This window comes from Apis laboriosa, unplaced genomic scaffold, assembly GCF_014066325.1.
Source record: "Apis laboriosa isolate Shangri-la unplaced genomic scaffold, ASM1406632v1 scaffold68_cov148, whole genome shotgun sequence".
NCBI classification, from domain to species: domain Eukaryota; kingdom Metazoa; phylum Arthropoda; class Insecta; order Hymenoptera; family Apidae; genus Apis; species Apis laboriosa.
Window position 1 is genome coordinate 2,811,287 of NW_025224135.1, and position 24,896 is coordinate 2,836,182.

General features: G+C 30.1%; 3 protein-coding genes and 1 long non-coding RNA gene across 9 annotated transcripts in view; 1 reads left to right on the plus strand and 3 right to left on the minus strand.

Moving 5' to 3' along the window:
* Positions 1 to 293: 293 nt before the first annotated feature.
* Positions 294 to 2,805, minus strand: LOC122718770 (putative glucosylceramidase 4). 2 transcript variants are annotated; one of them, XM_043944087.1, is made up of 7 exons: positions 2,678 to 2,805; positions 2,120 to 2,450; positions 1,779 to 2,038; positions 1,195 to 1,620; positions 1,013 to 1,095; positions 649 to 923; positions 294 to 494 (listed from the first exon to the last, which is right to left on the minus strand). In XM_043944087.1, the coding sequence occupies exons 1-7, from the start codon at positions 2,736 to 2,738 to the stop codon at positions 392 to 394; spliced, it is 1,539 nt and encodes a 512-aa protein (XP_043800022.1). In that variant the 5' UTR covers positions 2,739 to 2,805; the 3' UTR covers positions 294 to 391. The 2 variants fall into 2 exon arrangements, with proteins under 2 accessions (XP_043800022.1, XP_043800023.1); XM_043944088.1 differs by having other exon boundaries at positions 2,571 to 2,682.
* A 1,262-nt stretch (positions 2,806 to 4,067) lies between these two features.
* LOC122718884 (lysosomal acid glucosylceramidase-like) overlaps positions 4,068 to 24,896 on the minus strand; it is a 32,337-nt gene continuing 11,508 nt past the window's right edge. Inside the window, exons 1-8 of one of the 5 annotated variants that reach the window (XM_043944261.1) lie at positions 10,657 to 12,144; positions 6,545 to 6,609; positions 6,026 to 6,356; positions 5,617 to 5,882; positions 5,076 to 5,507; positions 4,820 to 4,896; positions 4,416 to 4,690; positions 4,068 to 4,334 (exon numbers count right to left, since the gene is read on the minus strand). In XM_043944261.1, coding sequence (XP_043800196.1) covers positions 4,229 to 4,334; positions 4,416 to 4,690; positions 4,820 to 4,896; positions 5,076 to 5,507; positions 5,617 to 5,882; positions 6,026 to 6,356; positions 6,545 to 6,596 — 1,539 coding nt within the window. In that variant the 5' untranslated portion in view covers positions 6,597 to 6,609; positions 10,657 to 12,144 and the 3' untranslated portion in view covers positions 4,068 to 4,228. Of the gene's footprint in view, positions 4,335 to 4,415; positions 4,691 to 4,819; positions 4,897 to 5,075; positions 5,508 to 5,616; positions 5,883 to 6,025; positions 6,357 to 6,544; positions 6,610 to 7,473; positions 7,640 to 7,859; positions 7,987 to 10,656; positions 12,145 to 13,235; positions 13,437 to 24,896 lie in introns of those variants that run through there. The other 4 variants (XM_043944262.1, XM_043944263.1, XM_043944259.1 and 1 more) reach the window with 4 other exon arrangements.
* LOC122718886 lies at positions 9,012 to 14,927 on the plus strand. Its single transcript, XR_006347470.1, has 2 exons — positions 9,012 to 10,647; positions 13,659 to 14,927. It is a non-coding gene; the product is annotated as an uncharacterized LOC122718886 (long non-coding RNA).
* On the minus strand, positions 14,747 to 15,824 carry LOC122718885 (apisimin). The gene is made up of 3 exons (XM_043944265.1): positions 15,690 to 15,824; positions 15,033 to 15,092; positions 14,747 to 14,952 (listed from the first exon to the last, which is right to left on the minus strand). Exons 1-3 carry the CDS (start codon positions 15,738 to 15,740, stop codon positions 14,827 to 14,829), a joined length of 237 nt encoding a protein of 78 aa, XP_043800200.1. The 5' UTR covers positions 15,741 to 15,824; the 3' UTR covers positions 14,747 to 14,826.

The window sequence follows — 24,896 nt, forward strand, 5'->3', positions numbered from 1 at the left end:
ATATCATATAAGCTAAAGGTATAACATTGTTAAAATAATTTTAAAATGAATTCGTTAATGATATATATTTAATTCTTTAAAATCATTTTCTCTTTCTTAATACATAATAATATAACATTAATTAAACAAAATATAAAGTTAAGATAGATTATTTTATTTTATATTAAAATATTCTAAATATAATTTAAAAGAAATTTTTTTTTTTTTTTTACAATAATCTTATAAAATATCTAATTTATTATTTAAATTCTTATGCAAGAATTTGATATAAGAATATATAAAAGTATTTGTGCTTATAAAAGTAAAATATTTTTTTTTATTTTATTTCTCTGATTTTTATTCTTGTTATTTTAATCGTGATTAGATTAAAGTAATATTCAAGAAATTTTTATTATTTATATTTTAAAGTGTTCATAGACTGCGGAGATAATTCCAAGCAAAGTTTACTATTTTTTTGCAAATCCTTTAGAATTATATGTTTTGTAGAAATGGCCCTAAAATAAAAATAAGAAACTAATAAAATATCAATAGCTACAACTGTGTAAACAAAGAAATTTATAATTGAAATAAGTATTTCATTTCATTTCATAAGTATTTTCATATTTTATATTCTATAATTATGCAGTAGAAAAATAAATTTTTTGTTACCCATTGTATAGTACAACAACCGTTTCTCCCGAAGGTGTAAGAAAGGCTGTAGAGTTGACCGAATTATTATCAGTAATAGAAATTCGGAAAGAATCTCTATCAACGAATCTGCTAACGTGTTTGATAGCATAATATAAAGGTTGTTTATAAAATTCATCGGTTTCTGGATTCACGATAATAGGAGCGTCGAGATTGTTATTAACAACGGTTGGTCCACCAGTTTTATCCAGAACCATATTCCAATCTACCCATCCAACTGACCAATGATTCATGTACTTAACATAAAATACTTTAATAATTAACAATTTTTCAAACAATCAATTTTCAAGAAATTTTTAATAAAATTATAATAAAATTCTCTCACATCTATTATGCTTAAAATATATTTTTCGCCTCTCTGCCATGCTTCTGATTTAAGTTTACTGCTAGAGTTCCATACTGAATCAACTATACGATTAAAAAAAAAATAAGGCAATTAAAAGTTTCTCTATATATTTGTTTTATAATTACAGATAATTATTCCTTTATTCGAGCGTGAGAACTTACATATGGATGCTTCGGTCATAAGAATAAATTTGTCAGGAAATTTCTCATGTACGCGATCTATGATAGTTGCAGGATAAATAAAATCTTGATACCAATGTACACCTATTCCAGCAATATATTTTCCTCCAATTTCAATCGCTGCTTTGACATATTCGATTAGTTTGCTTCTGTTATCGTCGTAGGTTAAAAGTAACGTTTTATTGAATGGTGATGATGCCAAAGTCGGACCGAAATAGTTAGTAATCCAATTGGCCTGTGTTTCGGGTATCCATGTCATACTAATATTTGGATTATCGATCATAAAACCGAGTAACGGTTCATTGCTAGGTGTAATTCCCCATATATTAACACCGTTTCTTTCATATTTATCCAGAAATTTAATCAAGTAATTAACGTAGGTTTCGTAGTATTCTTCTTTTAAATAAGCTAATCAATAATTATAAAATTTATTATAATAAATTTATTATAATAAATTTATATAAATATTAATTAAATAAAGAAAGAAAAAAGAAGAATTTGTTCTATCACTTTTTTTTTTAACTTTCTAGACTTTCACTTCAAGAATACGTTACTATCGTACATACTGATATTCTTGTCGAATTGTTTCATCCATAACGGAGCAGTCCATGCAGCGGCGAACAATAACACTTCAGGATTTAATTCAACAGCCAATTTTGCATATGGTATCTTGTAATTGTAATCTTCCGGTGCAAGGGAAAAGTTTTTTAACAAAGTATCACCGAGAACATCGTCGTACGTGTAAATTCTCGTAGAGAAATCGGTGCAACCAATAGGTATACGACCCAATGTGTATCTGCTTCCTTTTTTCGGATCGTAATACGCTCTAAACAATTCAAAAATCGCGTATTTTAAGTAACAAATTATCGTGCATTTCTCTTAACCTTTTAGGCAGAGATCGAATTACCGAATCAGTTGATCCTGAGTAGCTCGACTAAGTTTCGCTATGTTTATACCAGTGGCATCGGTAAATGCGCCCCCAAATCCAATTATCTTTTGATATTTTTTCTTACTGTCTATAATGATTGTTATATTCGCGTCGAAGTTCTCACAATTGTCAAACTTTACTTCTGACCCCTTCATTCGCAGCCCTTGCTTATTTGACACGTACCAATAGGAATTACCTTCCGTAGGTACTTCCGGATTATCATCCGGTATACCGTCGCAATATGTCGCATTGCAGACACACGCGATTATTTCGTCATCTACACGGTAAGGCGCACAATCGTTTGCAATACCTATAATTAATTGAAATAATTGTAATTTAATTTAATTAATCGTTTGAAAAATTAATTTAGTAAATAATGTATATATCGGTTGGATACAAGAAGAATGATCCCAGGACGACTCAGACTTACTCAATATATTGGCTTAATAAATTTTTATTTTTCTAAAGATATAAAGATGATTGTTAATGAGGCTTTTTTTACATTTAGACAATATAATTGAATTATATTCGACTCACTTTTTTTGAAGAAAAAGGAAATTAGAAGTAGAAATATAGTCCAGACGTGTTTCGTATTCATTGCTAAAAATTTGAACGAATCTATGAGAGAAGAAGTGTGACTGGTATGTAATTATCTAGACGTTTTCTTTTATATTTTTCCGAATAAAAATAAAGTAAAACTGACATGCCATTTATATAAATGATATATTATCTGTATTTGTATGTTGTCTATTATTTCTTATCTTTATAATAATTTGTTATATGAAATAGATATAGAAATTTATCAATATTAATAACGAATTAATAAAGTACTATTTGTTTTATAATTAAAAATATTTACACATTTTTATAATATTATACAAAGTCTGGAATTATATTTATATAGCTCGATGAAACAAAGATAATATAAGATATAACGCAATGTATATAAGATATAACGCAAATAACAAGTGTAATTAATTTAAAAAAAAAATTAAAAAATTTATCTTAGAATTAGAAGAATTAAATAAATTTTTTAAAGCATATCTCCGTAATTTATTTCAAATATTATTATTTACAAGTATATTTTTTTTTTTTTTATTTCAATTCATCATTTAGGATTAATTTTTTTCAAAAACTGACACATTTCTAATGTAAATTGAGCAGTTATCTTTATTCTTTTAATGATGTTCAAAATATATTGCAAAAAAATCAATGAAGAAGAAAAAAAAATTGACGCAAACAAAGAATATATTAAAATTAATTTGCGATAAAAAATGTTGAATTATATGTATAACTTTGAAATATTAAAAATAAAAATTATCGAAACAAAATACGCAAAAAAGCCTTTTTTTTATATTTTTAATATATATAATAAATGAAATTACTATGATCATAAAATACAAAATATATTTAAATATATGATACTTGAATCATTTATTCTTATTATTTACAGAAAAGCATTGAATTCTCGATTCTCGATTAAAAATGTTAACTTCATAAACATCGAGTTTATATATCACGTAAATTTTTCTGTTTTCCTTTTTTCTTTTTTAAAAGTAATTATTAAAACGTGCAACGATACTTAACATATTCATTTACTCAATTGATCGATATCTTAATCGATAGAAACAACACAAATAAACTTTTAAATTTGTACTTTGAATCGTGCTGATAATTATAGAATGAAAAGCAAGAATAGAAAAGAATAGAATTATTGAATAGAAAATTCAAAGATCGTTGTCACGAATTATTGCAGAGAGCGAATTATAGACAATATTTGCAGACGAATATTTATGTACGAATCTGCAAATTGTTTTCAAACAAAAAAAATTATGGCAAATTACTTATATGCACCTTAACGTGTATATATTGTAATCGTTGGAATATTTTCATGATATACAATTAAATATATTGTTATCATTATTTATTAGAACAAAGTTTTATTTCAGCTAATTTATTTTATCTTAATAAACGTAATAATACATCTTCTCATTTATTATTTATAATACGATATAATTTTGTTTTATATTTTTAACATAATAGAATTTATAATATATTTCATTGGTTGTTTCATTTCAAACGAGCATTTTATCTGTTGTAAATTACAGTATTCATAGAATGTGGAGGTAATTCCAAACAAATATAATCTTTAGTTGCCACATCGTTTAGAACCACATTTGTTTTTTCATTATTGCTGAAAAGCAAGATAATTGTTATAAATATGATACACACTCTTGTGTCGATTGTAAATAATTGAAAATAAATTCTCATTTACTCGTTATACGCAACAACCACAATTTCGTTCGAGGGTGTTACAAAGGCTGCGGCGTTAATTTCAATCGTATTGGTGATGAAAACCCTGACCGACCCTCTGTCGACGAATCTGCTGTAGTGCTTAAGAGCGTAATACATTGGCTGTTTATAAAATTCATCATTTTCCGGATTTACAATAATGGGCGAATCGACGTTATTATTGATGTAGTTTGGTCCACCATTTTTGTTCAAAGCTAAATTCCAATCTACCCATCCAACTCCCCAATGATTCATATACTTAAAAATAGATTATATTTTTTATAAGTAAAAATTGTTTTTATAAGTAAAAATTTATATTAAAACTAGATAATAATATCCTCTCTCTCTTAAAAAATGTTCATCATTGTAACTATTTAATCACTTTACCTGCGTTATACTTAATATATATCTTTTTCCTCTTTCCCATGATCCCAACACAACCTTTTTTTCCAATGGAAAAGATCCTGTACAAAAATATTTTTTATAAGAGAAAGTACATACAACTTTTGATTATATAGACTTAATTATTTTGAGATCAATTTGCATTTTTTTTGTATACTTATTCGAATTTTTTAAAGGAATATTTTTATAATTAATTAAATTAATTAAATTGATTAAAATAATTTATGAATATATATCTTACCTTCACATGCTTCGGTTAGCAAAATTTTTTTATCAGGAAAATTACTGTGCGTTTCATCTAATACTGTCGGTGGAATCAATATATCTGTGTACCAATGTACAGCTATGCCGTAAACATAATTTTTCGCAATTTCATTTTTAAAGATCTTGTCGACGAACCAAGGTAATCCTATTCTTTGATCGTCCAAAACGAAAATTCGTGTGCCATTATGATCGGAATTTGCCAAAGTTGGGCCTAAGTTGTTAGCTATCCAATCGCCAACCAGCTCTGGTGTCCATCCCATACTGTTAAGACGCTCAAAAGGAACATAGACATCGAATGGCTCGTTTCCAGTTGAAACACCCCATATATCTATTCCATTCTTTTTATATTCATCTAAGAATTTTACTATGTAATTGGCAAAAGTCTGATAATATTCAGGCTTCAAGAAACCTGTGTTTCGAATGAAAGTTTCAAGTATTTAGCATTCGAAAAACTTATTCAAAACATGATATTTATCTTAGAAAAAAAAAGAATATATATATATACTTTGTTAACTTACCAAATCCATTGATTCTGTGATTAGTTTTCATCCATCTCGGGGCCGACCATGCAGCGCTAAAGAATCTTAAATCGGGATTCAATTCGACAGCTTTCCTCGCGTACGGTATCTTATATTCGATATCTTCAGGAGCAAGCGCGAAATGTTGCAACGTCGCATCACCATCGTGATCGTCCAATGTATAGGCTCTCGTAGAGAAGTCACTTCCTCCTATTGGTATACGGCCTAATGTATATTTACTTCCACTTTTCGGATCGAAATACGCCCTATAGAACAGGTTAAATACAGGTCTCGTTACTCGTTGTACACTTTATTTTTATTTTATTGTATATTTATCGTTCATACAATCAATTTAATTTTATTCAAATCGAATAAGTGATAATATTTCACCATCGATCCGTTGTATTACCTGATTAATTGATCCTGAGTAGCCTCGCTCAGATTTCTGATATTTATTCCCGTCGAGTCGGTAAAAGCACCACCAAAACCGAGGATCGTTTGATACCTCTTCGAGGTATTGATGTTCAGAGTTACAGATTCATCATCGTTTTGACAATGGCCGATCTTTCCTTTTGACAAGCTCAGCCTGAGGCCATCTCTGCTCGATACGTACCAGTGAAAAGTACCTTTCTCTGGACTCTTCGGCTCTGGTTCCGGCGTGCTGTCGCAGTAAGTTGAGTTGCAAACGCATACGATATTATTTGTCCCAAAACTTCGTGGCACGCAGTCGTTTGCAACACCTGTTGCGGTTCACCATATTGCGATGAATATATTTTGAATATTTACGCGCATTTTAATCGGGAGATTTTTTTTTTATATAATTTTGTTAATTTTTTGATTTCTAACGATTGATTGAAATCACACACGGGAGGAAAAGGGGAGGGGGATATTTTAAGAAACTATATTGTAAAATTGATCGAGTATTTACTTTTATCCGTTGCAGCGGACAGGATTACGATCAACAACGCTGCCTCCCACATAATTTTCCGATTTCTGAAACAAAGAATTCGTAATAATTTTCGAATTTGAGATGTATCGAGGTTTATTATAGAATCGATATATAAAGATGAATGTGTGAATTGATTAGAAAAGGAATAGATTCGATGAAAGAATTGGAAAATATTGAGTTTCTTTTTTTTTTTTTTTCTTGCATATCATCGTTACGTTGACGATAAATATAGATATGAGAAACATAAGAACACTTTTGAAGAATGTAGAAAAAAAACACAAGAAAGAAGTTGATTGAAAATAAAAAATTGCATATTCATAGGAAGTTGTCTTGCATATTTTGAATATTATTTACATCACACTCTTCCTTATATATATGTATATATATATATATTATATATATTATATATATATATTATTATATATATTTATATATATTATAATATATATATATATATTAAATATATTATTATATATATATTATATAAATATATAAATATATTATTATATATATATTAAATATATTATATATATTTATATATATATATTATATATATATTATATATATATATATATATAAATATTGTTCGTGACTTATAAGAAAACTTTTTTCCTAGGAGAAAGATCGATTTTATACAGACACGATATATTGATCAAAAATGTTATGTCTACAAATAAAGTCATATAATAGATATATATCAAATAAAAGAAGTTGAATGTTTCCTTTTCGTTGGACTTCTTGCCAGACTCAAATACAATATTTATAATAACAGATAGCAGATAAACTAAGAACGGATGAGAATAAATTTATAGATGATTCACTTATGATTATTTTTTTTTTATTAATTTTTTTTTATATTATATCATATTATATTATATTTTTATATTAATTTACTTATACACATATACCTTGGAAAATTTTAGAAGGCAAAAGAAACATAAAAATTAGTATATAAATATATTTAGTTTTAAATTAAAGTTTAGTTATTGCCAAAATATAAGCTTCAATTACTTGTAACTTGATAAATTAAATCGATTTAATTTTTCGTTCAGTAATTTCGTTTTTTCAAAAAATTTTGACACTCTGTATATTGACAAATGTTTGAAAATAAATTTAATATTTATTTATTCATGTGAAATTTTGATTTATCGATGACATTTATTAAGATATAAGTACAATGATATTATAACTGACAAATAAATCCATATCGAACCGAAAGTTTTAATAAGAATTTTTTTAGGAAAGATCAACAATAGCAACGTATCTTAATTAAAAGATTATCGATCCCACGTACACGATACGAATAAATTTTTAGAATTTTCCGAGCCACGCCACAAAAATATTAAAAACTTTGATTTAAATTAACATTGACAGACTTGAGTATTTTTTAAGTCATGAAGTTTGACCGACTATCGGATCACTGTAATTTCTACCGCATTTGGCGGTATACATATAGTAGATTATCTCTATAATAGATACAATACGTCATTCAACGCTATTCTGATAAGTTAAAATTTTTTCATTTGCGAAGTTATTTATTATTTATAAAAATTGTTATCGTTGATACGTATCGTTTTTTGATATTATTTTATTGAATCAAATTTTTGGCAAGCGAATGAAAATAAATTGAAAATAACAATGTCTATAAAAGGGAATAATTGAAAAATGCAATATTGCAATATATTTATAATTAATATAATAAAAGAACATATAATAAGAACGTATAAATTTCACATAGACTAAATTCGGTTATAATTTGGATATTTCATGCTAAAAAAAACCTTAATTTAATGTTGAACAAATGAAAATTAATAACGAAAAAAAAAAAAAATGAGTCATTGTGACGTATAATGTCGCGTTATATTATATAATTGTTGATAATAGGAACTATTGTAATTGAGACTTTGAGGATACTCTATTAAGGCAACACGTGGGATGAACGAGGGAAACGCTCGCCGTGCTCAACGATGAGATCGATTTTAATAGTGGCATAAAATTTACATTTCGGTCGAACGATCGACAAAATTACCAAGCTTTTGAACCAGTTTCCCTGAAATAAAGTCGAACGCAACGAAAATAAAGGATTTCCAATCAAAGTCGGTTCGTTTCCAACCTGCCGTCTATTAATCCTCATTAAGGCATATTGTCTTTCGAAAAAAAAAAGATTCCGTTTTTTTTTTTTTTTTAATTCGATATACCAATATATGATATTTCCTTTATCTATTCTAATATTAATGGTTCGATCATAAATTATATAACTTTACTCGTACATTTATATTTTATGAATGTTCGTTTAAAACAATGTAAAAAAATTGTGATTTAAAATTCAAAAAGAAAATTTGCATATTATTCAAAGAAAAAAAGTTTTTAAAAGAAAATTATGCTATATATCTATTTTAACAAAAAAAAAAAAATTATATTATCTTAATATTTCTTCGTTAAACAAACAATTTTGTCTTATTTATATTTTTTGATAATTATTTACATATAAGAATCGTTTTCGTAACCGTTTCATTGGTTTTTCTTAAGATAAGTTGAATAATTATTCGAAACAATTATTTATTTTTTTTTTTTTTTCATTTTTGCTTTTTTCATTAATATCGTTTTTTTCGTGTTTTCATTTACCGAAATACGGAGAATTATATCCCGTGTAAAAAATCGATGAACAACGGTAAACTCTTATCAAGAATTTTTCGATAGATTTAATGTAACGATCTGTTACAGAGAAAAGAAGTATCGTGGTCGGTCGTCTGAGCGGTGGATCACGGATAAATTGGAAAACAAGGCCGTGAGGACAGTTTGTCAAGGCGGTGCTATTCAATCCCATTCGGAAATAGCGGTGCGAACTAGACGGTAAAATCCCTTCGAAATTACTTGTTCTCAAGAGCTGAAGAATCGTCGAACGTGCGTTCAATAAAAATCATTCTTAAAAATATCGAGGAATCACCTTAACATCATCCATATATGTTAATCATAAAATTATTCGCATCAAGAAAGTTATATTATATAATAATTTTAGACATAAATTATTTTTCCTACTTTTTTGATTTTCATATCAAGTAAGGATTTAAGATTTGGATTAAAGATTTTTAAATATCTTGTTAAATATCCTCATCTATTTTTATTAGATTAAATGTATTAATTAAATGTCAAGGAGATCGCAAGTTTAATCTCGCGGTGTATGGAACATCGTGAAGTGGTGTAGTTATGCAAATCGGTACCGAAACTTTTTAATGAAAATTTGTAATTTCGAATTTTCTAAGAACTCTAAACTTTCGAGATGCGATGAAAATGTTAATCAAACGGTGTCTCGGTGTTTCAACGGGATATTCAACGCCTGTTGTGATTTACTGTTTGCATTTAAACGTAGCTATTTAGACAATCTTTGTTCGTTTTAATGCAGTGATATTATTTTTATACTTTGGAAATCTTTTAGAGAATAGATTTTATTTCAGCACAAGCTCATTTGATAAATTAATTTATAATTATAATTACGTATATCATTGATATCCAATCATTTACAAGGAATTTATAACGAAAAAAGATTATCGAGTACAGAAATAAAATGGCAAAAATAATATTTGAGTTTATTAAAAATGTTATGTTTAATGTTTTTTTATGAATGTTTTTAATTTTTCTTTTCCTCGACACATTTTCGAGATTCTACTGTTTATGAGAGAACAGAAAGAGAAGAGAATACTACCGTGAGAATACTATCATGCGAGAATTGTCGGCAAGTACGATACTCTACCTCTTCTATCGCTAAAATGGCGAATTTCTATAGGGAGAATATATTACGTCACATTATTTTCATATACCACTGAGTCACGTGATATGATGTTTAGTTTTGACGGAAACCCGGTCACGTGATGTATCTTTCCTAATTCAGCAGTGAGGTTATTTTAGCAAATAATATAACGAATCACTTTTAATAGTAGAAGACGTACCGTGCTCATTTAACAATGTTACGCGCAACGGGATAATAATATCTGGTTTGATAAGTTTTACCTTGTAAATTGTTCAATTTATATTATCAGTTAAAGTCAATTAGTGATTGATCAATGATCAGTTAATAGTCAATTGTAACTTACTTAATTTTTGTTTGCTAATATGTGTTCCAATATATGTGATACGATGTGCGACGTTTGGCTTTGATGGAAGTCTGATATACTTCTGCTTACTCAGCAGTTAAAACAAAATAATAATAGTCATTTTTAATGGTAGAGGGGATAATAATGTCTGGTGTGATAACTTTCTTTGGAACTTTTTTGTTTAACACACTATTCGATGCATTATATAATGATCAATGAAACGAACAGAACAACAACTTAATTTTTGTTTGTTTCATTATGTGTTCATTATATGATATGATACATGGTTTTGATGGAAGTCTCGTCACGTGATATATTTTTAGAGTCACTTTTAACGATAGAGGGAGTACCGTGCTGGTTTGGCAATTTTGTTTGGAACTTTTTTACCTGGCGCGTCATTCCGTGTTTTATAATGATTAATATCAATTAGTTAATTAATGATGAGTCAGTAGTCAATAATAATTTAATTTTTTGTTTATTCAATATGTGTTTTAATGACATGACGCAACGTTAGCTATAAAAAGAAATCTGGTCACTAATGTATTTCTATTTAAGTTAGCAGTGGGGGTAAAATAATCTATCAGAGTCACTTAATGATAGAGGGAATAGCGTGCTCGTCTAACAATTTTGCTTAGGAGTCTTATATGACGCATTATTCGGCGCTTTATCGCAATTATTAGTTAATTATTAGTTAAAGTCAATTAGTGGGTCGATCAATTAGTAGTCGATATTAATTTACATAATTTACATTTTTTTTGTTTATGATGTGTTTTTTTGTTTATGATGTGATTTTGTTTATTCTAATGATGTAACATTTGATTTTAATAAAAATCTGATCACATGATATATCTTTACTTAATCCAGCAGAACTATTTTTAGACGCAACTTTGCTTTTTTGCTTAACTCATCGTTTTTACTCAATAATCACTAATCAGGAATCAATAATTTAATTATCTTGTTTCAGTATGAAAATCGATCTTTCAAAGATGTGCCTACATTTACATTGATACGTTATAATTTTATATCAATCAAAAAACATAAATATAAATAATTATATTTAGAGATTAATAAATAAGGAGAAGAATAGACAAGATACAAATAAATAAATATCTTAATATCTAACAAATTATAAAAACAAGACAAGACTGTATAAGTCGATAACATTTATAAGAATAAGTCGGTACTTTATTTTGCCAGGGTGAAATTAAATTCAACCAAGATAAATGGGAGCGCTAAGCGTGCTTCGCTTCGGTGAACATGTGAAATGTAAATTAGTTTGAATTAAGGTGGAGTTCACTGGTCAGGCTTCTATTAAATGTATAAATACGCGTGGACGGTTTCCAGCGGCTGCGATTCGTGTTTCGTGTCGCGTTACCAGCTGCGACACTGTTTCTAATTAAATGATACGCTCTTTTAACAAATCGTTGGAATTCATTTTTGTTTTCAATTGTGGTTAAGTGAATAATTTAAATAATTATGGTTATGTAAATAATTTAAATAATTGTAATTATATAGAACGATAATTACAATCATATAATAATTTTTTCTTTTAAAATATTTTTTCTAATTTTTTTTATATAATATTTTAAATATGATTTTTAATATTTTAATTGATATTAAATGTATTATTCGTTTTCTCTTTTATTATATCAGAATATGAAATGAATAATTCGAAAAGATTAAAGATTATATTGATTTTTTTTAAATATAGTATTAATTGTATTGAATAGATTAGATTAGATTATGTAAAACGATAGTTAATATAAGTTAAAAATTTAAATTAGTCAATTATTAAAGCTCAGGTCGTCGAGATCGCTGAAAGTATATCGTGCAAGTTTCGTGTTCAAGTTTAATGTAAAAAATTCTAGCAAGTGGACACTATATATATACATATACCACGTTATATACAATATTCTCATCACAAGTATAAGAATATGTACGTGGCATTTTTTATTAATTTTTTGCATAGTGCGGAACTCATTATCCACGTATCTCTTCGTTCGATTAAAAATTTAATTTTGAGATCGTTATTCTATCTACATAATTTGTACGTAAATAGAATTCAAAGATCTACAACGTGTCTTGATCATTTCGAACGGGAATATCGATACGAATTTACAACCTTTTCCAGATGAAAATACATTTTTCCAATTCTGTTCTCATAACCTTACTTATTCATTAAATCAACAATTTTCATTCCTCTCTAGAACTTTTAAATGTTAAAACTAATTTCGAATGATCTTTCCTTTTGCCATATATTTATTTGCTTTTTACGTATGTCAATATTATAAATTAATTATAAATAAATCGAACTTTCATATCATTGTCATCTCTTCGATATGTAAATAAATAAAAGAAATTGCACGTATCAAAAAAAAAAAAAAAGTATAAATTTCGTGAGATGACAAAAATTGCATATGCGATCTTTTATTTTTTTTTTTTTTTTATTTTATATAGCTCCTGTTAGTAAGAGCTTTTCGTAGGATTTTGTAATATTTCCTGGTCACGTTCAGGTTATGCATGAACTTTAAAAAGTGGTGCTTTCGTGCTTACGGAATATTAAAGTCATTCATATTTACCAGCGAGTGGATATTGTAGACACGTAATAACGCACTGTCTTCTTTTTTTTTTCTTTTTTTTTTACTTTCGTTCTGAAATTATCGTCCCTTTCTGCTCGGTTTGCGTATTCACCATAAGATGACGCTACTTCCGATGTTCGGATTCATTGCTGGGCCATTCTCCCTCCCCGCTTCTGATTCCTGCCTATGAATATGAATTGCATCAATTACGTGGAACATGATCCAACTCGTTAACTACTGGGTGTTTAAAAAATAAGAAATACACGATTTTATTAGAGAGCATATATATATATATATATATATATATATATATACATTTTTATATGTTAAATATACAATTTAATTTACGTTTAATTCTAGCTTATAACATTCCATTTGATGAGTTATGGAAAAACGATATATTATTTGTTTCTTTATCTTCAGGGTATCGATGCAACAACACAAGTGTCAATTGATTCTCGAGAATGATGAACTCGAAAGGAGAGATCGAGATCGTTTTGATTGTGAAAGGATTGCAAGAAATGATTTGATTACGTCGTCAAGCCATTTTTTTTATCAAAATATTCGAACAATTTCCTTTCGAAAGATGGAAGAAAGTGATCGAAAAATAATAAATAATAAGTATTCTTCACGATACACATCGTAATCGTAAAAAAAAAAAAAAAAGAAAAGAAAAGAAAAAGCAGCTAAACTGAAGTGGATATTATAGCACGAACGAGGTAATGTAACATGTAAACGTGGAATTTTTAACAAGTTCTATTGTACGATTTCAAAGGCGGAGAAAGAGGATATGTAAACGTATCCTCGATATACGGGGAACGATATCACGTGCCGTTCTCGATCTCATGGATCCAACTATTCCTAATGGATGCAGGACGCATCTATCATCCCTCGTCATCAACGTCAAAATTCTGGCCAAACACGGCAGCCATCGTCTCGCCACTGAATACCGACTACTGAATACAAAAGAGCAACTGACGAATGGCAGACTACTTTCCGCCATCCTCTTTCTCGCTTCTCTTCGGCCTGTGCACGAACGCTCGTTATTCGGAATTACTCATTATTCAGGCGAATTTTTATTTCTCTTCTTGACCATTTGATTCCTTCCTTTCGTTTTTTTCTCTTTTATTTTCAACTCGCAAAAGTTGAAATCGACGTGAAGAAATATTTAAGAATTTTAATGTGTCATTAAAAAAGTTGTGTTAAACGAGCTTTCGAGTAATAGAACGAAGTAACAAAAGTTTCAAAATTTAGAAATGAAATCATGTTTCGAATAACGTAACGTTTTTCGATATAAATGAATGTTGCAAGTGTTTTATGAAGAAATGTTTGAAGAAATGAAGAAATGTTTAAATGTTTACATCGTATGATTTTTATTAATCTTTAAAATGTTATATAATGTTATATATTTTTGTTAACAGAATTAATTACAATAATTATCGGGGATAAAAAGAAACGTAATTGCGCGTTAATTGTGAGGGAAGATTTTCAAGATAAGCAAAAGAATAAGATAGTGTACGATTTGCATTTTATTACTTATTTTATTCGAATGCGTTGTATGCGCGCAATACAAAGCTAAAGAATATATAAATTAAGCAAAAACATTGGCGTCAATAAGAATTTGGAGGATATTAACTAAAGTTTGAGCTAGAAGTGCTGCTGACACGTTGGCACCAGCTACGATAGATGAAACCAAATTGTTGATTTGGGAAACGACCTAAGAATAGATCAGGTAATTTTATTGATTTTTTTTGAAAAATTCGTATTTAAAAGAAATCGTATTCAAATCATACTTACATCTACGCTTGACTCGCCTTTGACACTGATCGATGTTTTGGCGGACACATCGCTGACCAACTGTTTTAATTAAAAAAAATTTCGTTAGATTCAAAGACAGATCAATGAGGAGAAGGAGAGAGGAAAAATTGGAATTGTGATATTCGAACAAATATAATTTTTCTTCCCATCAAATATCACGTGAACGTGAATCGAAAATTTAAAAATGATCAAAGAAAAATATGGAACAATATGTTCTCAGGAATATGGAATATTATTGAAATGAAATAGTAGATAAGATCTGAATAAGTCTGAATAAAGCAAAGTAAATTATATGAATATAAGAACTCGTGTGGAACTCAAGTGTATAAATAAAAACTTTCGATAACCGGTAGGATTCGTCTAGTTTAAACACTAGGGGAAACTAGAGGCAGCTCTCAAGAGACACGAGCCAACTAATTGGTCGAAAGAAAGTCATGAACGTATAATGAGACGACTCTCGCAACAGAGAGTTTGAAGAGAACAGCAACAGAGTAGCATAAAGAGAAGGAAATAATGAAATAGTACGAAACGTATAAGAATATATATTAATTTAAATAATGGATTAATAAAAATATTTTTTACGTGTAAAATATTTAAAATTAATGTAAAGCGATGGAATAAAATATGAATATTTACCATGGCTACGCAGAAGGCAGCTAGGACGACGACAGCAATGATTTTGCTCATTTTGATTTGAGTGTTGTTTAGAATTTGCTTCTAGAAAGCTTGGTTCGATCTGAATCTCTATTTACTGTCAAACTGTTTCAGCGGTTTATATACTAATTCCTATCTTTTTTATAACGTCATCACGAATTTAGTCAATTTATCTTTGTCAAAATATTATTTACTGGATATATTTTTAAAGGAAATAAAATAATCGTTTTTCCCATTTCGTTTGAGAGGTTATTAATCAAGCGAATGCAATATATGTAATACAAATGATATCGAAATATCTTTGTTAATAATTTTTAGAAGAAAAACGGAATTTTATACGGAAATATTATACTTTTTAATTATAATTTTTAACTATGTTTTTTTATCTCTAGGATATTTTATTTTCTTCCAAACGTGGCATGATTAAAATAATTTTTGTCATGTTTCGCGAAGTTCTAGATTTTAATGATATCACATTTTTATTTGAGAGTAACACGATACGATTGCCATCTATCGGGACACGTGTGTTAAGATACGTCTTTTTTTGACCCAATAATAAATTATATGGAACTTTTATCGTTGCATTTTGATGACATTGAATTTTTCGAGATAGAATATATATATATATGCGAGTCAACGAAAATTATGACATTTAATTTTCTTTCTTTTTTTCTTTCTTCGCATCTTCACATAACAAATATCACGAAGCAAAGCGTTAATTATGTTAATTTTTATTTGTATTTTAACCTATTTAAACCTGAAAATTTAAATGTTAAATCTAAATCCTCGTTCGGCTATACCATATTACAGTTATTTACTAACTATTAATTCGATTATCAGTTTCGTTTACCATGATTATTACATAAATTTTTGCGAATAAAATATATTGAAATTAGTTAAACATTGAAAACGGAAATGATAAACGGTATGAGTGACGTAGGCAATAACGAAAACGAAGCGAAACTCTGTAGATAATAAGGTACGCTAGGATAGAAAGAGCCCAAACGTGAGAACGAACTACCGGTAACGACCAAAGTTTGTCACTGTGTGCCGTTCAAGGTAATGGCGAATGGTTGGACGAGCGCGTGGTCAAACACTCTGGATTACATCGAAATTCGAACGGTATAGAAAGCAAATCGTTGAACCGAATACGACATTCGCCCATTTAAACTTTGTTCACTAATGTAAAACTAATGGAATTATCGTTCTTCGAATTTCTTGATTGTTCCCATCTTAATTTCTTCCTTACTTCCTTATTGAATAATTTTCCTAATTATCGACCGTTCAATCGAGATCCTTTCTTTGAAACATTCTTTCGTATCACTTTTTAAACTCGATTCACCGCCCAATTTTTATTATTTCTAAGATTTTATGGTATGTGTAAATATTTTCTTTATATTCTTTATATATGTTCGTTCTTCGACATCATTAACAAATTTTGAAGCATCGAAATATGACCTATAAATTCTCGTCATAGTAAAGTTTCAAAAAATGTAAAATTAAACATTAATACGTTTAAATGATAAACTGGATAGAAAAAAAGGAAATAATGTTGAAACGAGTTTGCGCGCAAAGATAAATGTATTGGGGCGAGTCGAAAAGGATTGCAGAATTTATTATATTAAGAATTTCAATATAACTTAAACCGCTTATTTCATCCGTGTCATCCGAGTCTATTACTCTCTTTATGTCTATTCTTTTTATTTATATTGCGTTTCTCAGTTTCATACTTATCATTTATTCATATCGTATTACATAATTTAATCCTTAGATCGATATAAAAATATTAATTTAGCGTAGAATAAAGTTTTGTCGGGACAATTTTCAAATTGTTTCATGGTTTTTATTTATTCATAAAAATAAAAATCTTCATCGATGTCGTTAACTATTTCGAATTTCTTTTAACCGAGAGAAGCTGTCGGTACTGTAGATATTTCTTTTTTTTTTTTTTTTTCGGAGAATTTTATGAAGAAAATATAGTGGAAATTATAAAGAACAAGAGAAGTTATCGATGCCTACGTAATTAATAAGGGTAACAGGGAAAGCACGAGACGAACATAATTTACAAGAGACTTGTATTTTACTCGAGAGTTTTACGGCTTAATTTGCCTTTGTTGCAGCAAGTGGAGATAATAAGAGTAATGCCCCGTGATTATAGAGTTGGTCGTTGTATCGCTTTGTTACCGTCTCGTGGGGCCAACATGAAAACTCTCGTCCGCTTTCTGCGTAACTTATCAAAATCAAAGTGGCCGTACATCTAGTGGAAAAAATGCTTTACGCGACTTTAATCTACATTGTACGGACTTTGGAAAGAGAAAGAGAGAATACCTTCCCATCTACTCGAGAAACAAAGAAGCTGGCCTGGGGAAGAAATGCTTCTCTGGTTTACCAAAGAAAAGTTTACCATACGAAATGAAGATTTATCTTCGAACAATCTTTCTCTTTGTACATTTCTCTCTTTCGCATCTCTCGATAAACATTTGTCTGAATGATAAATTGAATTTATCGAAATTACCACGCGAGGATGTTATGTCGTATTTTTCCACTTTACCATTAAACGATAATGTCGTAAAGCAACTCTCTCAAGATTATTGAATATACACCAAGTGATTCTGATTCGCTTTGTACAATTTTTAAGTTATCGTGACAAATCGTAGAATTTATTATATTCGTTTAAATATAACCACCATTGATTATCATAGATTAGAAAAAAATATTTAGGGAAGAAAATTCATGGCTCGAAAATTGATTTACTTCACTCTGTTTGGCTTTTTGTCAACGAAATGAAATCTTTATCATATAGTATATAGTATGTACACTTTTTCTCGTAACCGGCAACTGTAACGGGACCTAATTTTCATATGAATCCGAACACCGTGAAAGTTGCAGTTAAATGGAGCAAGTTTTTCTGCCATTTCTATGCTCCCTCCGTTCTCGCCAAGAATATACTTCCGAAATATACGTGCATATACACGTACGCATATATACACACATACTTCCGGCCGCGTTTCAAAGGAAAAATAGAGAAGCACCACCGGGCATGCCACACCTATTCTACTCTCCCTTGAAACATTTTTTCCCATTCCTCTCCTTTTTCTTTTTTTTTTTTTTTTTTTTGTCTTTTTATTCGCATTTCCACCGTGCAATCCCACATATTACTCTTTCAACAACGCGTGTACAGAGTCGTTTATTTATGCTCGTTTTCCTTCGTTTCTCTCTTAACTCCTCCCTTCAATAGGCTTTTTGCACATCTTTCACTATTCGTAGTGTCCCCACGTTTCCTTCCACGTGTTGCTTCCATTTTTCATCTTTCGCGTCGATCGAAAAATAACGACACGAAGTCTAAAAAAAAAGCCTTGATCTTTCAGAGAAAGAAACGCTTTGTGATTTTTATCAATAAAAAAAAAAGCGACTCCGTGAAAAAAAAAATCACTTTTAAAAAAAAGTCGTTTCATGACTTCGTAAAAACAGTATATACGCGTCATTCTGTAAAAAAAAAAAAAAAAAAAATAGATTACGACTCTCTAAAAACACACATCGCTACCTTTTAAAAAACACTTCCCTACTCTTGCCAACAAAAATGACAGCGACGACCTTTTAAAAAATACTTCTTTTCGAGAAACTTCCGCGTTACCTTCTAAAAAATCCAAAACATCTCTCGACGACGCTCATTTAACTAAAAATGACAACGATCTCTCGAGAAGAAAAAAAAAAGAAAAAAAAAAGACACTTTTACATCTCCTCTTACAAACGTTGGGAGCCGCTTGTTTCCAAACAATCTCTCCCCCTCTCTCTCGAGAGAGAGAGAGAATTTTCCAATTCAGAATCGCGGGATGCGATTGTTTGGTAATTGCGGTGGTAATCGGCCCAGCATTTCTGAATTCGCTCGAACGTGGCCTCCCTCCCCCGATGATCCCGGTTTCGACAATGCATCGACAGTGAGAGAGAGTCGTTGCTTTGGAGAAGGATTTCCCCCCACTACTCTGCCCCATTGTTCGTTAAAAGTCATTCAATAGTCATTCAGTTAACTAAATCGTGGGCGCGTGTAACGTTGGACATGATTGCTCTCAAAAAAGTCCTAGCTTTGCCTCCTATGTTATTTTATTATGGTCGTTGAATGGCGGCTGATTGACCGTTCCGCTGTTTGCCGTATGCGAAATCTCCTCTTTTGAGAGAGAGAGCTGACTCGCGTGTATCGACTCTACCTTTCGAATCGATCGAGTTTTCGCGCACTTTATTCCTTTTTTTCCCCCTCTAGATCATAATCGAACGAAAAGGATCCAGTGAAGGATTTTTTTATGTTACACTTAAACGATTTTCATAGATATTACAACACATCTTCTTCCTTGTAAATTTTAAACACCTAAAGTGCTTCCACTTTAAATAGATTTTTCATTCCCGTACACACGATCTAGCTACGAACAAAGTGATAATAAATCTAAATCGATCATTATACAATTTTTTTTTTGTTTCTCGTCCAAATACATTTTAAACCAGTAGATGTTTTAGTTGATTGTAATAAATGTCGAAGGTGAAGTTCTTTGAAGCTAGTGAAGTGTCTTTAGAAAATTGCAATTCCCTTATTTCTAAGTTTATTTTTGCAAGACACGGTAAGAGACCACGTACATATCTGCTTTTATGGCTTTTCTCACTTACCTTGTACGCGCATGGTAAATACGTTTCTATGCTTTATCTTCGAAATAAAATTTAATGAATTTCGTTACTCCGCCGAATGAAAAAATAATAATTTTCAAGAGAAAAAAAAATTTTCCAATCAAGTCTTTTTGTCATAGTCCATTTCCAATCAAAAATTAAGAAAGATCTCGATTTCGAATTCGTCGGAAGAACCAGAAGGAAACTTATTATATTGGAATAATTCGTTGACGCAAAGGACGCTAAGAACTTTCCCTAGCGGTAGCGATAAGAACTCGCTTCGTGCCAGGTCTTTATTATCGTCGGTTGGTCAAGTCTTTATTTACAGTTTGCAATGTGGAGATATTCAGTGTGGAATGCGACAAAAGGACGGTTGGCGTATTTTCATCGAATCCGTGAAACTCTTCCTTCCTCCTTTGCCAGGTGGACAGTAAATGTGATGTGGAACGTTAACCGAGTTGGTCAGTTTTATCTCGTTTCTACGTCGCCTACGAAATTCGAGAGGAAATCGAAAGAAGAGTTCGATAGGAGACAGTTTATAAGGTTATAACAATCGGTATCGAGGGATTCAAAGTTTGCGCGTAATGGCCGGCCAACCGATACGATTGCAACAGTTTTCCAACAGTTTCTTTATTCTCTTCGCGGCGATATCGCGTGCTCGTCGAAACTAGTCGAAACTAGTCGAACGTGTTTGAAACGATGTCTCGCTCTCGATGTGTCATCCTCCATATATCTAATATATCGTATTCACTCGCAGGGGGGGGGGGATTAGAATTTTTGCAAAAGTTTTTGCAAGCGATTCGAATTTTTCATGATAACTATTTCGAACGGATCGAATTTCAACTCAAAGAATAAGTAACAACTCTTCTCTCGAAAAAAGAGAGAAAATTCCCCTCGCTTGCAAAGAGGACGGAAGGGATATATATATATCATATGTCAATTTTTCAAGTCGGGATAACGACGAGAAAATCGATTTTACATTGGCTGTCACCTGTCCTCTCGTCGACGTGAAAATAGGAATCGCGATCTTGGAATTGAAATGGTCAGTGGAGGTGTCTGAGACGAGAAAGAATCGAGAAATTGGACCAGCGTGAAATCGACGAAGAATCGAGAAGAATCGACGAATGCTTGCTGTCTTCGTTTCGCGCATCCAGACGATTTATCTTTCCTCTCGTATTATATAGTAGTTTATACAATTTCTTTCTACGTTCGACAAGTGTTCGAATACTTTAAAATTATATTTATTCGTTGCGATTTAAAAATGATTTTTGAGTGACATATTGGTGACTATTAATTAATTAATCTGTCAAAGAAATCGTGGCTCGAAGAAAAAAAATCTCGTAGTTGAAAATCTCGTGGCACGTGCTTTGCCTTCCAAAGATTCAAAAGTGATTCGAAAATTTATCAGGGAAATTATTCCGAGAATCTTATTCCGAATTTCTATGAGGATTAATATTTAAAAGAATATTCTTTTTTTTATCGTTATTCTTTAAATCTTAAATGTGAAAGTGAAAATCTTTTTAACGTTCAGTGAAAATTGGTGTACAACTTTAAGGATTATTATAACGAAAAACTAAGCAAAAAAATTCCTTATTTATTTTATGCTATATAAATGTATTATATTTTATTCGAGCAAAGGACATTCTCTTCTATTTAGAAATTAGAGTTTTATTATAGAATGTCATTATTCAGCTCCAAATATATATACCGCGATAACGGGAACAATTTTGCATATCTTTAGAAAATATTTAGTCACTTTTTGCAATTCGTCATGTTACGTTCATTTTCATGTCACGCTCTTATCTCTCGTGCTTGAAAAATATTCCCTCATATTCCACATGACGGAGTAGCGTCAATTATCATTCGTATTATTATATCATTGCGAAGATAAAAAATCGTGCTTTGATATATATATATATCAAGTTATATAGTTATGCCATTTTTTTTTTTCATCTTCTTCATCGAGTAAAAAGAAAAAGCGAGGGCAGGATAAGATTATTCATGACTCGAGAATTAGAATTCTCGTTGAAATTTATCGCAATTTTTATCTAACGACGATTTGCAATTATACGCGTTTATTAATTTTCAAAATTGTCCCGATAAACGCTATCCTCTTCTTTTTTGCAATAACCTATAAATTGTGTTACGTAAGAAGCTCGGGTCGTTGCTTTAACCTTTCTCTTCCTCCGAGATATTCGAGTAGGAGGAAAGGTTTAAACGCTGAATAGGACATGAATGGATATAAATAGAAAATTATTCTTACGCTTCTTACAAAAAAAAAAAAAAAAAGATAAAACATCGATTTAACAATCGATACAGTGTTTTAACGTTCGTTAATATACAATCTGACTTTTCAACGTGCACATCTTGCTTTGCGTTTATTCAACTCTCTACCTTCTTACGGATATTTTGAACAAAACGTGCCTCGATATTTTTGAAATTCAAATTATTTGGGATGTCAACTTAAAAAATGACGAAGAATTATTCCAACATTTCTCGTCCATATACCATATTCGAGTGGATGATTATTAAATTTCCGACGTTTCTGGATTTGACGTGATTCGTCGAATTCAAAAATTTCACGTTACTTATTTAAAAAAAAAAAAAATCACAAAATGACAAAACTGTGTACCGTGTGAAAAAATTGAAAAAAAAAAAAAAAAATTGATCCAAAAAAGGAGAAAGACTTCCCCCCTCGCTTCCACTAACTTTTTCTCCTATCGCTTTCCTTCTATTCCGGAAGAAGAAAAATGGGCGGACGCTTGACAACTATATAGCCGGCTTATAGCCACGGAACACCGAGCGAGCGTAGTTCATAAATTCTCCTCCTTTTTAGATGAAAGAGTTCCTCGGAGGTGGTGGACAAGCGTTCGACTTCGTGGCGAGGAGGGGGGGGGGAGGATATGATATATAGAGTTTTGATATCGGGGACCATCCTTGGAGACACACGATTGATCTCGAAATGGGTCGGTAGAAGATAGGTGGGCGTAAATATCTAAAAAAAATTTTTGCCGGGTGCATCGCGCTCGTAAATCTGCAATTTATTCAGTGGCTGCCGGAGTTCACGTTTCATTACCTATCTCTCGCCAACCGAGTCAAGCGATACGATTGTTTTACGACCAATTCTCCTTTCTTTTTCCTTTCCTTCTTTCTCTCCCCCCTCTCTTTCTATAAGATAATTCAAAGTCTCGAATATATATAATGATATATATTCGATATATATTAGTATATATTCGAAACTTTGTCTCGATATTATTGCTCGTTTTTCTATTCGAGTTAAATGGAATTGTATATATATATATATATTTTTTTTTTAACGTTATTGCAATTCGATATCGAGTCTATACAAATTATATTTATATTATATTTATATTAGATTGTACCCAACTCTCCTTTCTTTTTCCTTTCCTTCTTTCTCTCCTCTTTCTTTCCCCCCTCCCCTCCCTCTTTCTATAAGATAATTCAAAGTCTCGAATATATAGCTGTATATATGATTGTCTCGATATTATTGTTCGCTTCTCTATCGAGTCAATGGAAATGTTTTTTTTTTTTTAATATGTCATTACAATTCGATATCGAGTCTATACGATATTATATTAGATTTATATTAGATTGTACCATACGACCAATTCTTCTTTCTTTTTCCTTTCCTTCTTTCTCTCTTCTCTTTTCTTCCTTCTCCCCCCTCTTTCTATAAGATAATTCAAAGTCTCGAATATATATTTGAGACTTTGTATATATACTGATTGTCTCAATATTATTATTCGGCTTCTCTATTGGATTAAATGGAATTGTATATATACATATTTTTTTTAATATGTCATTTCGAAAATATTCTTCTATAATATTCAACATTAAATCCGGAAAGTGATTCTGATTCACCCTCGATTGAATCAAATGGAGTTCGATTTAATTCAATCAATATTCTTATAAAAAAATACTAAATATAAAAGGATGAACTGGATGAAAATTACAAATTTGATATTATTTTGACTATTAAATTTTAAAAAAGTAATAATAACTCGATTAATAATGTTAATCTAAAAGATAAAAAAAAATAATAAATTAATTTCAAATGAAATTATCGTTGAAACTCGAATTAATTTAACCTATAATTGTATAATTGTAATTTGAAATTCAACCTACAAATAAAATCCCAATATCTAAAACTAATAATATAAATAATAATTTCGATCGAATAAAGATTATAGTTTCGAAGATATATTGTTTTTCTTCCGACCAACAAAAACATGAAATTTCACGTGGTATAACCTAATATATATATATATATATATATTTCTTTCCTCGTCTTTCATACGATAAATTTTACAAGATCCAAATCGAAATATTAGATATAATAATAGCCAAGAAAACGTCAAAACAAAGTTCTCGAAATAACTTCCAGATCCAAATAATAATCGAAATATATTTTCGTCGCGATGTACGACGACACTGCTCACCGATTAAATATGGCCGTTTCAACGGAATTATAGAGAGAGAGAGAGAGAGAGAGAGATGGATAATGAAAAAGCGCGA